The 15,344-nt window shown below is 40.4% G+C and overlaps 1 protein-coding gene across 2 annotated transcripts; it reads left to right on the top strand.

Annotated features, from left to right (window-relative positions):
• Positions 1–6,280: 6,280 nt before the first annotated feature.
• On the top strand, positions 6,281–8,111 carry LOC149821327 (heavy metal-associated isoprenylated plant protein 22-like). Of its 2 annotated transcripts, none has more exons than XM_089983331.1 (3): positions 6,281–6,364; positions 6,552–6,612; positions 7,819–8,111. In XM_089983331.1, exons 1-3 carry the CDS (start codon positions 6,281–6,283, stop codon positions 8,109–8,111), a joined length of 438 nt encoding a protein of 145 aa, XP_089839457.1. The 2 variants fall into 2 exon arrangements, with proteins under 2 accessions (XP_089839457.1, XP_089839456.1); XM_089983330.1 differs by having other exon boundaries at positions 6,537–6,612.
• The last annotated feature ends 7,233 nt before the right edge of the window (positions 8,112–15,344 follow it).

Below are 15,344 nucleotides of genomic sequence, written 5' to 3'. Positions count from 1 at the left end.
TCAATTAGTTGTGCTAATTGTATAAGAATTAATTTACTAATTTTATTAAAAAATAACTTATAAATGGGCTTTGGTTGGGACGGGTCATGGATACTCTTCAAACCCCGAACCTGTTAAGAACCAGGTCAAAACCCGACCCGATTGCCACCCCTAGGCATGATACCTTATCACTCGCAACTACTGATGTTTTTAACTGAATCCTATTCTTTCAAAAAAAAAAAAACATGAAAAAAGTGAAATTAAATCAACGCTGAAAACAAGTAGGAAGTGGGCTTTTTAATAAGAGAATTAAGTTTCCCATATTTAGGAATTAGGTTTCTCAAAACTTCTTCTTATAAGGAAGTGAGGAGTTCTTCACTTCTAAAGATAGGTTTTCCATGCAGCAAGATGCTGATGGTAATTATAGGTCAAACATCATGCCCAGAAGGCTCTGCTCATCTAGTAAGGGCAACTTGTGAAAGTCACAACGTCACCAGTTCAAAACCCATGGTCGAAGCTGAGTGTACTCCCCAATGAGCAGGAAAGACCTCAAGGGTTTTACCAACCTAAACTATGGGTCAGACATCCAATCTGGATCTAACCCACTTGAAACCCTAATCCAAGCAATGATATGTTTAAGATCATGAATTCTTTAGCTTGCATCGTCATCATGTAAATCATGACAAAGTTTATGGTTTCGAATTCAAGATAGTAAGTGTTGAATTTTTAGGATCGGTGAGGGAGGAGAAACATAGGAAAAAAGTGAGAGAAGAAAATTCTGAAAACAGCCTGCTTCAGGAGGGATGATTCTTAGGTTATATTTTTACAGTGCAATGGGTTGAAGATTTATAGTCCTCTCATGAGTAGCCTTTTTTTTCAGCCTTAATTTGTTGTTTTCATGGAATTTTAATTCACACTTTGTGTTTTTTGTGAGTTAAGTGCCCACCATTTGTGCCTCATTGGATACCAGTTGTGAGATCGGTATGGCTACACTAGATCCGTTATCTAGATCTATCTTACTTGGCTACACTAGATCCGTTATCTAGATCTAACAGTAAGATAGCTGAATAATACAATTTCAGTCAAGTACCAATAACCCCAAAATTTCTGGTGATCTTCCAATGAAACCAGTAACACAAAGATGTCCGTTCGTAGAAGCACAGTTGCTTTTGCGTAAGATTGTTAGGTTACCATTTTCTCCCACCAAAATAGGTACAAACTTGAACCAAAAAAATTTGTTAGCCTTAATTTTGTCCTTCCAAAACAGGCAGAAAATTGAACAAAAAATTGACCTAATTATAAAGCTTGTACAATTCATGCAATGCCGTGAACATACTGTTTAAATTTGGGTTTGGTGATGTGAGATTTCACATGTTGAAAGAAACACTTTGATGTTAAGAGGTACATGCATACACACAAAAATATCGCGTATATGTGGGTCTCTCTCTCTCTCTCTCTCTCTCTCTATATATATATATATATATATATATATATATATATATATATATTAGGATAACTAAAATAGGTTTATTGGTATGAACCAAGATTTTTGTAGTTTTTTTTTTTTGAAAATTTCACCATATGGCTGTGATTTGAACACTTGGTTTTATAAAAATAGACTCTTGAAACATCCGATTACGATGTATAAGAAGGATCTTTTAAGGGCTGAAAATCAATGATTTAGAATTTTTATAAATATTAAAACATAAAAAATTGTGTTTCTTGATGATTACATTAATCCAACAATCAATTCCTAGCAAATGGATCATGCCGAATGCATCTCTAGGATAGATTTGCAAAAAAACCTATGAAAATCTTGATTTATACCAACAAACATATTTGGTTAGTAAACATATTTCTGTTTTTCATATATATATATATATATATATATATGAAATTCTCGATTCATACTACCAAACATATTTTGCTGGTAAACATATTTCAGTTACTTATAAATAAAGAAAGGGTAGCTGCATCTACTCTATGTGTGCATGTAGATAATTCTAGTTTATGTGGTCATAAACCATGTCAGAGTATATGGCCCTTTTAAACAGGTTTGGATCTCAGATACCCATATCAGATTGGACAAAATTTGTTAAATGTTTATATGGGTCCATGTAGATCCAAATAGTAGAACAAGTTTTTTCTTACACAAAAAAATAAAAAACTTAACAAGGAATTGGTAGTCAAATTTTGTTTGGTCCAAGCCTGACAAATTTCTGACCGGATATCGTTTGTCTGTCCATATCAGGTGAAGTCAATCAACATGTCCAGTACTTTGATAGGCTCGCTAGTTGCTAGTACATGTAGGTTGAGTTGCGTGGCTTGTGCACACACTTGCAGCTAGGCACCGAGACGAAATCTAATAATCAGACCAAGGAACTTGAAAGGCATTTGGGGACGCAAAATGCGCCACTTGTCCTAGGGATGCAAACGGGTTGGATCCAGGATACAAATTTTGACTGTTCTAGATCCGACTCCCCATGCATTTATCCGCTCCCTATCCGAACCATCTGCATCCCTAAGGGCACGTTTGAATCACCGTCCACAGGACACACCAAGCACGGTCCCCACGCAAATGTGGGATGCGGAAGCAATATTTGGTGCATTCCATGGACTGTTATTTGACGTCCCCCGCTTTGAAGCACGTGGATAGGACAAGACAGTAAATCCTATCCTATGCTGTCCGGGGATGTGCGTGAACGTTCTGGTGCATCCTGTTCATGAGTACCCGCGATTCAAACACGCCCAAAGTCGACTCGCACCCCTTCACCACCCCTGTCGGCACATTTTTTTACCGTTTTTAAAAAAAATTGCTAAGCATTTTCAGTTTTTCTTTTTGTGGATTTTGATAAAATGCGCTAAAAGAAAAATAAATTTTTGATCAAGTTCAACTTTACATTGATTTTCTCTAAAAATCACAAAATTTTAAGCGATTTCAAAAGAATTCGGTGAACGGGAGAGTGTTTATTAAATAAAAAAATCATTAATCTGTGCAGCATTTTTTGCCACTAAAAAATACAGGGCCCAGGTGAATTGGGCAAACACGTTTGGCATTTTAGGTGGTCGAATACATTGAAATAGGGGTGGCAATTTCTGACACGACCCGCCAACCCGCCTCTTAGGCAGGTTCGGGTTGGGCTTAAGCCAACCCGTTTAATAAACGGGTCGACCCGCGTAACCCGTTTATTAAACAGGTCGGGTTCGGGTTGGGGGTATGCCAACCCGCCAGCCCGTTTAATAAACGGGTTAGGCGGGTGGGTCAACCCGCCAACCCGTCTGCCAACCCGCCAAACCGACCTGCCAACCCGACCCGCCAACCTGAAAACCCGTTTACCCGACCCAACCCATTTATTAAATGGGTTGGCGGGTCGTGTCGGGTTACCCGTTTATTAAACGGGTCGGGTTCGGGTTGAGGTATGCTGACACGCCAACCCGCCAACCCGACCCGATTGCCACCCCTACATTGAAAGGTACCTCAACCCGATTACTGGATCTGCTCTCCAAAAGACCCGTGATGATGGTTCACCTTGGTGTCAGAGCACAAGATTTGAGGCTGGTCTCTCTCTCTCTCTAACTAAGTTCTTATAAACCACCGTGTGCATCTTGACCGTTAGAGGTTGGGAATTAGGAAGCTGTTTGGTCAGTATCACATTCATGCTTAGACAAGGACCTTACATGGATGGAATGGCATAAGGGTCATCTTCAAGAATCGCCTTGACCTAATTTCCCTTGATAATCTTCACAACTTTTGTTACTAATTGAGTCTACAGCATTAAGGTCTGTGTGGTATAAGTTTTAATGGGTAGCCCACAAGGGCTCGGCTCATCTGGTAGGGGCGACTTGTGAATGTCACCAAGCTAACGGGATGTCACAAGTTCGAAATCCCCGGGTGGCTTCCCTTGATACATGCTCAAAGCTGGGTGTACTCCCCAGTGGAGGGGATTAAGGGTTTTATCAACAGGAGGCCAGACAATGTGTGGTCGGTGATGTTTTTTTTTTTTTCTTGAATTATCCAAAAAAAAGTTTTAATGGGTAATCAATTCACAATACTCCTTTCCTTTGCAATCATGTAGGGATGAGCTCCATCTCATTTACTATTATATGACATATATGCATCACTTTGTAAAGCCACAATCACTATAATTTTCAAATAAGAGCAGAAATCACTCAATTCCAATTACCTAACTAAACCAATTAGGAAATGCATATATTTTCTGTTAAAAAAGCATATAGCTTGTTTGCAAATTGTGGAATTCACATCCCCAAAGGAGTTTGGCATAGTGGGATGGGGCCTAGGTCACGTGGCAGGTGGTCTAGGTTCAAATCTCATGGTTGTCACCCTTTGTGCAAGCCGAAGAGTGGCGACTCCCTGGGGTTAAGGGGTAAGCCCACAGAGTTTTACTCAGCCAGGACAATGACAGTAAGTACCGCAGGCAGACCCAGTGTGGCTAGGTCTCTGTTTCTCGGGGTGGTTTCTCCGTGAAAATATGAGTGAAATTCACATGGACCAATATGTTTTGACGTGAGGTAGGTTTAAGTTTAATAGAATGGGCAAGTTCGGCAAAATTGGAATCCAAAGACCTGTTAACTGATCCCTTATGTGCCCCAGCCAATTACATGACAGTATTCCTGTCCCAACAGCAATGGAATGCAGGGCCCACTCAAAATGCTGTCATGTGATTGGTTGAAGCCTGAAGGCACACAAAAGACTTGGGGGCACAACCAAGAAAAAATCAGCTAAGATTAGGAGTCTAGGAAATATAAAAATTTTCAGATTTTGTCGACTTTGCCAACATTACATTTCAATGGCACCAAAAACTATAATCTTTTCGGGATTGTGGTGCTCTTATTAGTAATAGGAAAATTAAAAATCCAGGAAATTGTAGAACTCATATCCCAAGAGAAGGAGCACTTCACTAATCAATCTCACTAGGATTAGAAGAGTTGTCTTATAAGGCAACTCATTGACCTTAATGAAGAGCATGACTTCGCTTAGTTTTTAATTGTAAGGTTAAGACAGTTTTGGCCTAAACCAAAAGTCTGATTGAATAATTTTTTTCTTTGATTTATCATGGGGAAGCCACCACTATGGTTGCCACCAAGGGTTTTGGTGCAATGAGATGAGGGGTTCAAATCCCATTGGCGTGAGGGGTGTTGATGCAATCCGATTATCTAGGAGAAAAGAGAAATAACTCGGTAAATGCAGAAAAATAAATGAGAAACAAGAAAATAAATGAATTTCATATTCTATTCAACTCTACCATCCGTTTACAGAGATCCCTCATCTATAGTAGATAAGTTTTCCTAATTCAAGTAAACTACCTCATCTAATGACCCTCTTAAAAGATAAACTTATACTAATATTATGAAATATAGATAGTGGATCTAATATATAAATCTAATATCTATTGCAAATGACTGAAAATGCAAAAATGATTCAAATAATAAAAATCTAAACTACAAATCAGATCCAAATGGATCTTTATGAACCCGGGTCTTCTAATCCACTCTTGCATCGACGGTAGATTTGGCAAGCATAAGTCCAGTGTGACCAAGTCTCTAAATTCAAGAGTGGTTTCTCTGTCCTTCATGGAAAGAAAAACACCACTATGGTTCGGACATCTTCATATGAGCCAATAGATGTCATATTGACCGTGGACCTGCTCTGCCTGTATGAGTACTCTCACTCGACGAGAGAGGATAGTTTTCGTGGCAAAGATCTCTTGACCACCTTTAACTTAATTCAATATTTTAATGTATAAGCTAAAGGACATGCTACATAGTTGTTGAACAAATGCAAAGGACTCAGGCAACACCAAGGTGTAGAAAAGGTGTAGAAAGTAAAAAAAAAAAACTGTTAATTAAGAAAATATAAAAACAACCTCTTGCTAAGATGATTGGGCACTAATTAACCATTATTTTATCCACCTCAAAAACCTACTTCAATCATTTCATACCAAGGCCGGTTGGGGTAATGGTGTGGGGCCTTGGCTGCGAGACGGGCAGTCAAGGTTCATTCGCAACATGGGTCCCGGGGCAGTATGGTAGGCTGAGCCAGCGTGATCAGGTCTTCTTGCCTGGTGCGGTTTTCTCAGGTTATAAATAAAAAAAGTCATTTCATACCCTTCCAATCTTAAATCTTGCCGTTCTCACCCGCACCCCAAAAGAAAAAGAAACCTCTCTCTCTCTCTAGATTTTTCTCTATTCCCTGTTCATGTTACACAGTCTTCAATGATTTGGTTGTATGTATATATTGCCTTCCTCTCATTCCTTTCTAATGTGTGAAGAAAGATAGAAAATGGGCGCCCTGGACTATCTGTCGGACCGTCTCTCCGAGTTCTGCACCATCACCTCCAACCGTAAGAAAAGAAGAACGATGCAGGTCTTTACTCTTCTAATTACCTCACAAATCTCCCTTTCTCTTCTGTTTCCTTTCATTTCTCCAAAAGAAAACAAAGGCCACCACCATCTCCCCATTTTCAAATTTCTCTAAAGCTTTGTCTTTTCTATTGCTGAACGTCTCTCATGTATCTCTCTCACTTTGCCTCCTGCAGACGGTGGAGCTCAAGGTTAGGCTGGACTGTGATGGCTGTGAAAGGAGAGTTAGACATGCAGTTGCAACAATGAAAGGTGCAACTCTCTTCCTTCCATATTGCCAAAATCTTTTGTTTGGGTCTGTCTAATTTGCCCCTTAAGTCTACTGTGAGACTTGCACGTACTTTAACCTTAAAACCACCTCACTCACTTGGGAGCTCATTAGTGTAAAATCCTCAACCCTCCATTGCTTACCAGGGAGTACACCCAGCTTCAGCCTTGGGACAAGGGAAGCGCAGAGGCGGGTTTCGACTTTGTCACGTCCCTTCAGCTGTTATTATACCTCCCAAGTGTTGGGTAGGTCTAAGTTGATCCATCCTGGTCTCTGTCTTCTTTCCTTTCATGACTTGGAGGGACGCCAAGGCGTGACCATGAGTCTATCCTTGATAACCAAACTATGGTTGCAGAAATGCTTCATGCACTGTGGAATTGTTAGGAGCATGTCTTGGTAGAGTTTGGTTCCATTCACCCCCCCCGTGTCATATCTTCATACCCCTCTCAAATCTTAATGACGCAAATTGTTTAGATTAAATTTGACCTTATAGATGGATTAAGCACAGTTGAATTAATAAGAATACCCTTGGGTAGTATTTTTCGATAAAAAAGTATGATTTTTTAAATCACAAAATTTTGTATTTTGTCAACCATTGATTTTTTTAATCATCAAAAAATACTAAGATTTTGGTTTTCTACATGTCGATCTTCACTAAATGAATGATGCCTACCTGAAGAGGGGTATGAAGATAGGGATGACATAGGGGACGAGTGTAGCGTATTTGTGTCTCAGTAATGTTGCTTGTTTAATGCAATATCTTTTCACTCCTTTTTCCTTTTGGTTGCCATGGTAATAATTCTGGCACATTTATTCATTCTTTTTGTGTCCATAAAACTTTCAAAAACGAGCTACATAAAACAGGGTGGTCGTGGGGACCCACCCGGAGTTTTCATAAAACAAAATCAAAGAGTATAAAATTCTACCTTCATTCAAAAGAGTTGATTATACAACAAAAAACAGCCATGATTGGTGCACACATGCGCGCGCAGAGACACATAAAATTCCTGCGTTGGTCACGATATGGTAACCGTAGATAGTCTGATGGAAGGTTGGGACTCCACCATGTATATGTAATTAACTTGCATGCTTATAGATTAATGATCATAATATAGAAAATATTCATTAATCTATTTTGTCCATGATGATCATCATGGGCTTTCTTTAATTTCTTTTGTTGATTGGCACAGGTGTGAAGTCTTATGATGTCATTAGGAAGCAGAACAGGGTGGTAGTCACGGGTTATGTGACCCCAAAGAAAGTAATCAAGAGGGTAAGGAGCACCGGCAAGAGGCCTGAGTTGTGGCCTTATGTGCCCTACAACTTGGTGCCCTACCCCTACACCGCCCAGGCATACGACAAGAAAGCCCCACCTGGGTTCGTCAAGAAGGTGGAGCAGGCTGTTGCCAGCCCTAACAACCCCCATGAGAAGTTGACCACCCTCTTTAGTGATGAGAACCCAAATGCATGCTCTATCATGTAAAACACATTAAAAGCTAGGATGCATCTCTCTCTCTCTCGCTCTCTCTCTCTCTCTTGGTAGTATCATATATGTGGTATGCAAGGTCAATGTTTTTAGTCCTAGTAGGCTCATCCCTTATTGAATACTAGAGAGAATTATGAGGTCAAGAGTGAATAGTTGTACGTTCAACTCATTCATCAAGATGTTGATGGTTTTGGTGCTATGAACCATATTTTATTGAATGCCTACGGATTAAGATACTTGGTTACTAAGAGAACTGAATCATTACTGCGAATTATAGGTTCTAAGTTAGTGGGCGATTAAGTGGCGTAGGATATAAAGACACAAGGGGAACTGATTTTTCTGTTAAGAAAATACCCGTCATGGGAGAAATGAAAATGCAGTGAATAATTGCTATTATTTCATTGTGATTTAGCTACCAATCGTCAAAGATTGATTTCAATATATCTAAACAAGTTAGCACTAACAAATGATGAAAAAAAACTCCAACCAAGCCACTAGAAGCACAAAAATGGGCAAAATGGTTCAAAATGCAATATAGTGATCATTTCAATGCCATGGGAGAGCTAATTAAAGCTAATAACTTGGATGTTCTTGAACCACACGGCTGTCCAAAAATTTTAGGCCTATAGGATAATGATCCATGGCATGACGCTTATGGCATCATAGTCACAGACTTGTTTCATAAATTTAAATTAAAAAAAATGCACATGATATGGATGTTATTCACATTCAGTGAGCAAAAATACGAACTAAATGCAGTCTAATTAGTTTTTTGAATAAAGAAGTATGCGGTGATCACTTTTGCCAATAAAAAAAATAATATATGATCATTTTTTTTTATATTTACAAGGAAAAACCACCCTCGGGATCAAAGACATCTGCCTGCCGTACTTACGATCACTGTATTAGCAGCATAAAACTCCATAGGCTTACCCTTGCCCCCAGGGAGTCTTCACACTCCGGCTTGAGGAAGGAATGATGCCCATCAGATTTGAACGTAAACCCTGCTTAGCAGCCTGGCCAAACCCCTTTAGAGAGAGAGAGAGAGAGAGAGAGAGAGAGGACACAATGCAAGTCCATCACTTTTTCATATTGTTATTTTAATAATAAAGTTTGTGATCGTAATTATTCTCAAGGCTACTATCAGCCGAAAGAAACCTACCATAGAAAACGACGTAACCTCCCTTTTGCCTAACATCTTGTTTCTGCTTTACTTATTTATCATGACAAAGAGAAATTATAAATTCAACTTGTAGCGATTTTCAAATGTATGCATCTTTTCTTCGTCCATAAATACCGACTATTATTATTATTAGAAGGCGTAATTGATTCCCCACCTCTTGTTTCCATGCCATTACATGGCTGTTCACAGGCCGGAACTGGTTTTGCAAAGTTTTTTTTTTAAAATTTATAACTGGAAGAAACTGGGGGCGAGGAGGGTCTCCAGCCCCTACTAAAGTTTTGAAAATTTGTATTATTTTATTATAAAAATTTATATTGCCTCTTTTATATTTTAGTTTTATATTTTATTTTTTTTATAAAATTTTGTTGCCCCTTTAAGCAAAATTTGGATATATTTTATTTTTATTATAAATTTGTTTGCCCCCTTTTAAGAAGGTTTTGAAAATTTTCATTATTTTATTATAAAAATTTATATTACCCCCTTTATATTTTATTTTATTATAATTTTTTTTGCCTCTCTTTAAGCAAAATCCTGGATATATTTTAGTTTTATATTTTATTTTATTATAAATATTTTTTTGCCCCCTTTAAGCAAAATCCTGAATCCGCCACTGCAGCCTGTCATACCTGCTGTCGTGGTCGCCTTGCCGGCAGCATAAAACTCTGAGGATAGGACCAAATTGCAGTGTAAAACTCTGAGGATGGTTCAGTTCTCTTCGGAACCATTGATCCACTTCAGAAGAGAACCGATCCATCCCCAAAAGTTGTAAATAAAGGATATTATATACCATATGACACGAGACAATGTAGTGTTACAGCTTCCCTATTCAAAAGAACAGGACTACTATGTTTGAAGTTCAAATGCAATTACTCGTTCAATTTGAACTTCAATGGGTGCATCAACCCCCATATACCCACTTATCCAGATAAGTAGGATCAGTTGGGTAATTGCATTTGTTAGTACAATGTAGGTTCCACTTTTATCCATATTAACCCTTGACAAACTGCATTAGAGGTACAATTGCCAGTTGTCGCTTTATCTTTCTTTACCACATAATAGGGCTCTCATGATTAAAAATTGAAAAATACTCATCATCCTCAAAAAAAGACAAAGGTAAAAGGTTTACTCTTAATAAGGAAGGCTATTATTGTAATTTAACTTGTGATTTAAACGACAATAGGACTTTGTTTGGCAGTTTTCAGAAAACAGAGGCCATATCTGAAATTTCAGGGAGGGTGTTACGTGTTCTCTCCCCCCCCCAAGAGGCATTTGCTACAGTGTATGTTGGGGGTCTGAATGAGCAGTAAGTATATAAGCATGTGGGGCTTGTATTCTTATGTGTGTCGGCATCACTTAGTAGACTTAAGTACCCTTTCTTATTATTCTTGTCATAAAATGATGGTTCAAAAAAATAACAAAAATGTCTTTCATTCAAAAAAAAAGAAAAACGATGGTTAAAAAAAAGAACAAAAATGTCCTTCATTTGGAAAGTCAAGAATGATGTTAACTCTTCAAAGTTCAAACAACAAAATGAACTTGAAACGCTTTCTCTTTCTTTTTAGTTTGAACTTTTTGTCGTCATCTTATTATTCTTCCTTCTCCGTGAAACATTGTAAAACCCTCTCTCTTCCTAAAGAAGAAATTAAAAGAGGCAAAGACCTGACAATCCGATGGTGATCGTCGTTCTCTTCCTGCTAGCAGTGGCCGAAATGCTTCTCTCATCCAGCGGGCAACCAACTGCGACGGCCCCTCCACCGCCATCGAGGGACACCTACAATAGAATCTTTCTCCAATACACATACAACAAAGTCTTTCAAAATACAATCCGTCTACCCTTACGTCGATAATACTTTCGATCAGGGCTATGCCTTCTAGGCCACCCTGACGCTACTCAACACAGGCATTTGCACCCTCAAGTCCTAACAGTCATTCGTCAAGTTCTGACACAGTAAGGCCCTCATCTCGACCTCCGGTGTCGTGCTCTCCGACAGGACCCACCTCCCCGCCAACATCGAGAATGACACGTTCCCCTCTGGCTTCTCTGTCATGGACCTCGCGATAAAATAAATGACAAATTGCTATACGATTTTCATAAATCGCTATATCGCTCGCTATATCGAGTAGTGATTTATGAAAATCGCATAGCGAAAAAAAATGACAAATCGTTAAATCGAATAGCGATTTATGAAAATCGCGTAGCGAAAACAACAAAAAATCGCTAAATCGAGTAGAGATTTATGAAAATCGCGTAAAAAAAAAACCCGCAAATCGCTACGTGATGTTCGTAAATCGCGTTGCGAAATAAAAAGCAAATCGCAATGCGATTTTAGTAAATCATGTAGCAAAAAAAATTAGCATTTTCCAAAATCATCGTTTTATGACACCAATAGCAGGAAAGGGTGTTACGAAAATCGCAAACAAGAGACAATCGAAGAAAACAATAAACAAGAACGATCAAACAAAACACGACACATATTTACGTGGAAAAACCTCCCCTCAAATCCGAGAGGGAGTAAAAAATCATAGCCGCCAGAGAAAAAACTTTATTGCTCTTTTTCGACAGTTACAAGAGGGAAGGAAAAAAAAAGAAATTATACAAGACCCCCCAAAAAAATTCTTTCGGGAGGCGCTGCCCCCCAGAGGTTCCGCCAAGGGTGGCTCCACTAACCCCCACCTACTGAACGCGCAACGAAACCCGTGCCAGGGGACCCCCCTCCTGTAAGAGAAAAAACTCTGAATCAAGCTCCATAACTCATCAAGTTGAATCATGCTACAGTCAGTCTGCAGGTCAGTCGGTACATGATAGAGCAGTGTAGGATTATCTTTGGATGTGCACAAAGGCAAAAAGAGAAAGAAGAGAGAGAGAGAGGGTTGATGTTCATGGCCTTCGTGAAGAGGATTCTTTTATCAAATAATCCTGCAGTGCACAGACTAAGTCTTAAATAACCGTCTCTAGGGTACTCAAATCTTTGCAACTGCTCATTTTTTAGAATTGTCATCTGGTAAAAAGAGTAGTTAAGTCTTTGCAACCTCACCAAACTTCGACACTAACTTATGACAAACGTAAAAATACAAGACTCACTTATTTACATATGCGACACTCATTGGGACCCGAAACATGCACGGTAGCAAACAGTGCTTCTTGGGGGGAAGATATAACCTGCTTCTAAAATTTCATATGCCCATTTTTATAATTAGAGACAACATGACCCCTAAATGGAATTTTCCCAACTAATAACCTTGACTCGAAGGATTACCTGCTGGCACGGGTCTACCGATGCACAGGAGCCGGGCTCCAGGCGGCTCGAGCCTGAACCAATAGTGTTCAGGCTCGGCTAGTGTCGAGTACCGAGCTTGGCTCGGTTTGGTTCGTAAGCTTGTTTAGAGCAGAAAAAATGCAGGTGGGATCAAAACATGGACAATCTGACTTGAGGAACCTTCGGTGGTGGAGTGGCGGAAGCCGTTGCATTGCTGCCTAGTCCTGCAGGTGGGATCAAAACATGGACAATCTGACTTGAGGATCCCTCGGTGGTGGGGGTGGAGTGGCGGAAGCCGTTGCATTGCTGCCTAGTCCTGCAGGTGGAGAGGGTAGAGTGGCGGATGCTAGATGCACAACGAAGCCAGTAGCGGTGACAACTGCCATGGCGGAACTTGAATGAGCAACCGGACGATTCGCAATCCTCCGTGGGGCAATTGACAATAAAGGAGAAGGAGACGAAGGGGTGAGATTTGGGAGTGACCGCTGAGGAGGGGTGGAAGCAAGGAGCCGCCTGAATGCTTTGTTGTCCCGTCGACGATTCCTGGGAAACCCTAGCGCCTAACAGTTGGGAAGAGTTGGCTGGAATGGATCTCCCGCTTCCTCGACCACCATGGCCACCATCAGATTTCCTAACTTTGCGGTAACAAAACCCCTCCTCTCTCCTTGCTACCGCGCAGGACCTCTCCCATTTCTAATGCTGGACGGAGGACATCCCCTCATCCCTTCTCGTCCACCCAACTCTTGCCCACCTTAACCACCGATGGCTTCAAATCCCAAGAGCTCCAAGCCATCTCAGCCACCTGCCCCAACTTCCTCCATCAAGAGAGAGAGAGGGTCGTTTCCTGGTGACAGAGAAGGTGGGACAGAGCTTTTAAAGAGATCAGAATATAGGAAAGAATCAGAATATAATTGTACTCCCATTGCTTGGTACACTGGGGATGGGATATCAAAAGATCTAAGGGGCTGTCCTACAGAGTACAGAGCTTGTTGGGAATGAAGGGCATTTAGGTGTGATGGAGTTGACCTCTTTGGGAAACTCCTTATCAACCAGTTTAGCAACAACGTACAACCATGACATGTTTTCGGACACCACAAACGAGTCCGAACCACCTGCTCTGCCTCGGACACATTTCCACCCAACCCTTAACTCTCTTTCTCTCTCTCTCTCTAGTCATATTCAAACCCCACCACACATTACTTGATGAAGATGTGCGTGGGCCCACTCATATTTATCAAGTCATGAGATGGCCGTTCTCAGTCCAGGCTCGATGCGGGCTCAACATGCAAAGAGAGGGAGTTCTGAAGAGGCTGGCGCCATGTGCGAGCGTGGTAGAGAGGAACCTTCCGGCGGATACTGTGAAGCCAGTGGAGTCGAGGGGTCAGAGTTGCAGAAAGAACGTTCGTTGCATAGGGTCTCCTCTCTCTAGGCTATGACGCTTCTATCTATAGATCGAAATGGGCACAACGCTTCGCCGCCGTCACGATCCACCACCGTCAAGTGAGAAAAGGGAAGGGAGAGCAAGAAAAGGAGAAAGGGGAAGAGACTCAAGAGAGAGGACGCCGACTTGGTCTGTCGGTGGTTGCCAATCGATTGGGGCTTCAGAGGGAGGGATTTCGACGAAGAAATCACTCTCAGAATCAGAGAGTGAGCTTAGAGAAACAAGAGAGATGAGAGAGAGAGCAGAGATAGAGACAGAATTTCAGACCTGTAGGCTCATCAAGCTTGGCTCATTTGCTCGGTCGAGCTTCAGAGCTCAGTTCAAGTTCGGCTCATATTGTGCACCCCTACCTGTAGGCGGCTTCCCAAATATGATGGGAGAGGGTAGGTTTCATCCAAACCCTAACCCTCTCCACCCTTCTCCCAAAACCATCGAGGGTGAGGGTATGATGGGTTTGGAACCAGTTTTCCTCAAATCTTCATTCCTCTTCTTATACAAAACTGGGCACCCAAACTCATTTTTGATCACTTGGACCCCCACTTTAACCTTTGGACTCCGTTTTGGCCCAAATACTCCTTTCAACTCATTTTAATCCTAACCCTAATCTAAATCATCCCGAATTGTCCCAAATCCCAAACCTTAGATTCAACTCACTAAAATTTAATCCAAATCTACTCTCATTACACCTGGATCTAACCTAAAAACCTAAACCCAACCCTTGATTCAAACTTAAACCCAAAATATGCATATGCCATAGACTCCAAATATTCATCAAAAATTGCAAAACAATGGTTAGAGCATTGGATTCACGCTGAGTATGGTGATGAATTTTGTATTCCAGAGTTTATAGGCCACCATGATCAAAATGCATTCTTTAATTAAATTAAAGCAATGGAGTGAACCTTCAAAGAAAATCAAATCCTAAAGCATCAAAAAGTCTTACTAGCCTTTATTGTATTTTATGAGATTGTTAGATGATGGTAGATGGATGTGCAACCCAACTTTGATAGTAGAGAAATAAACCAAGATCCAACGTGGATAGAGTTGAAGCAATTGATGCCGGTTAGGTTCATGGATCAACTACCTCTCACTTTTAGCCCAAAAGATATCCAAACACACTTAGATAATACTTTGTTAGAACTTACCCCAAATGATTCTTCGTTTAAATCCCTTCAAGACCTATATAAAGTCCCTAATCCAATTAAAGATAATTTGAATCCAAAATTTTTAATAGATTCAAACTTATTTTAGTGGATCCACTTGAACCCACCTTAGGTCCTAAAGATCAAACCCTAGACCCACTTGACTAAATCCAAAGTGAGCTTTCGCAAAACCTACTCGTACCCTAC

This window comes from Nuphar pumila, chromosome 12 (assembly GCF_984573655.1).
Source record: "Nuphar pumila chromosome 12, dmNupPumi1.hap1.1, whole genome shotgun sequence".
Classification (NCBI taxonomy): domain Eukaryota; kingdom Viridiplantae; phylum Streptophyta; class Magnoliopsida; order Nymphaeales; family Nymphaeaceae; genus Nuphar; species Nuphar pumila.
This window is presented reverse-complemented; position numbering and strand designations above follow the sequence as displayed.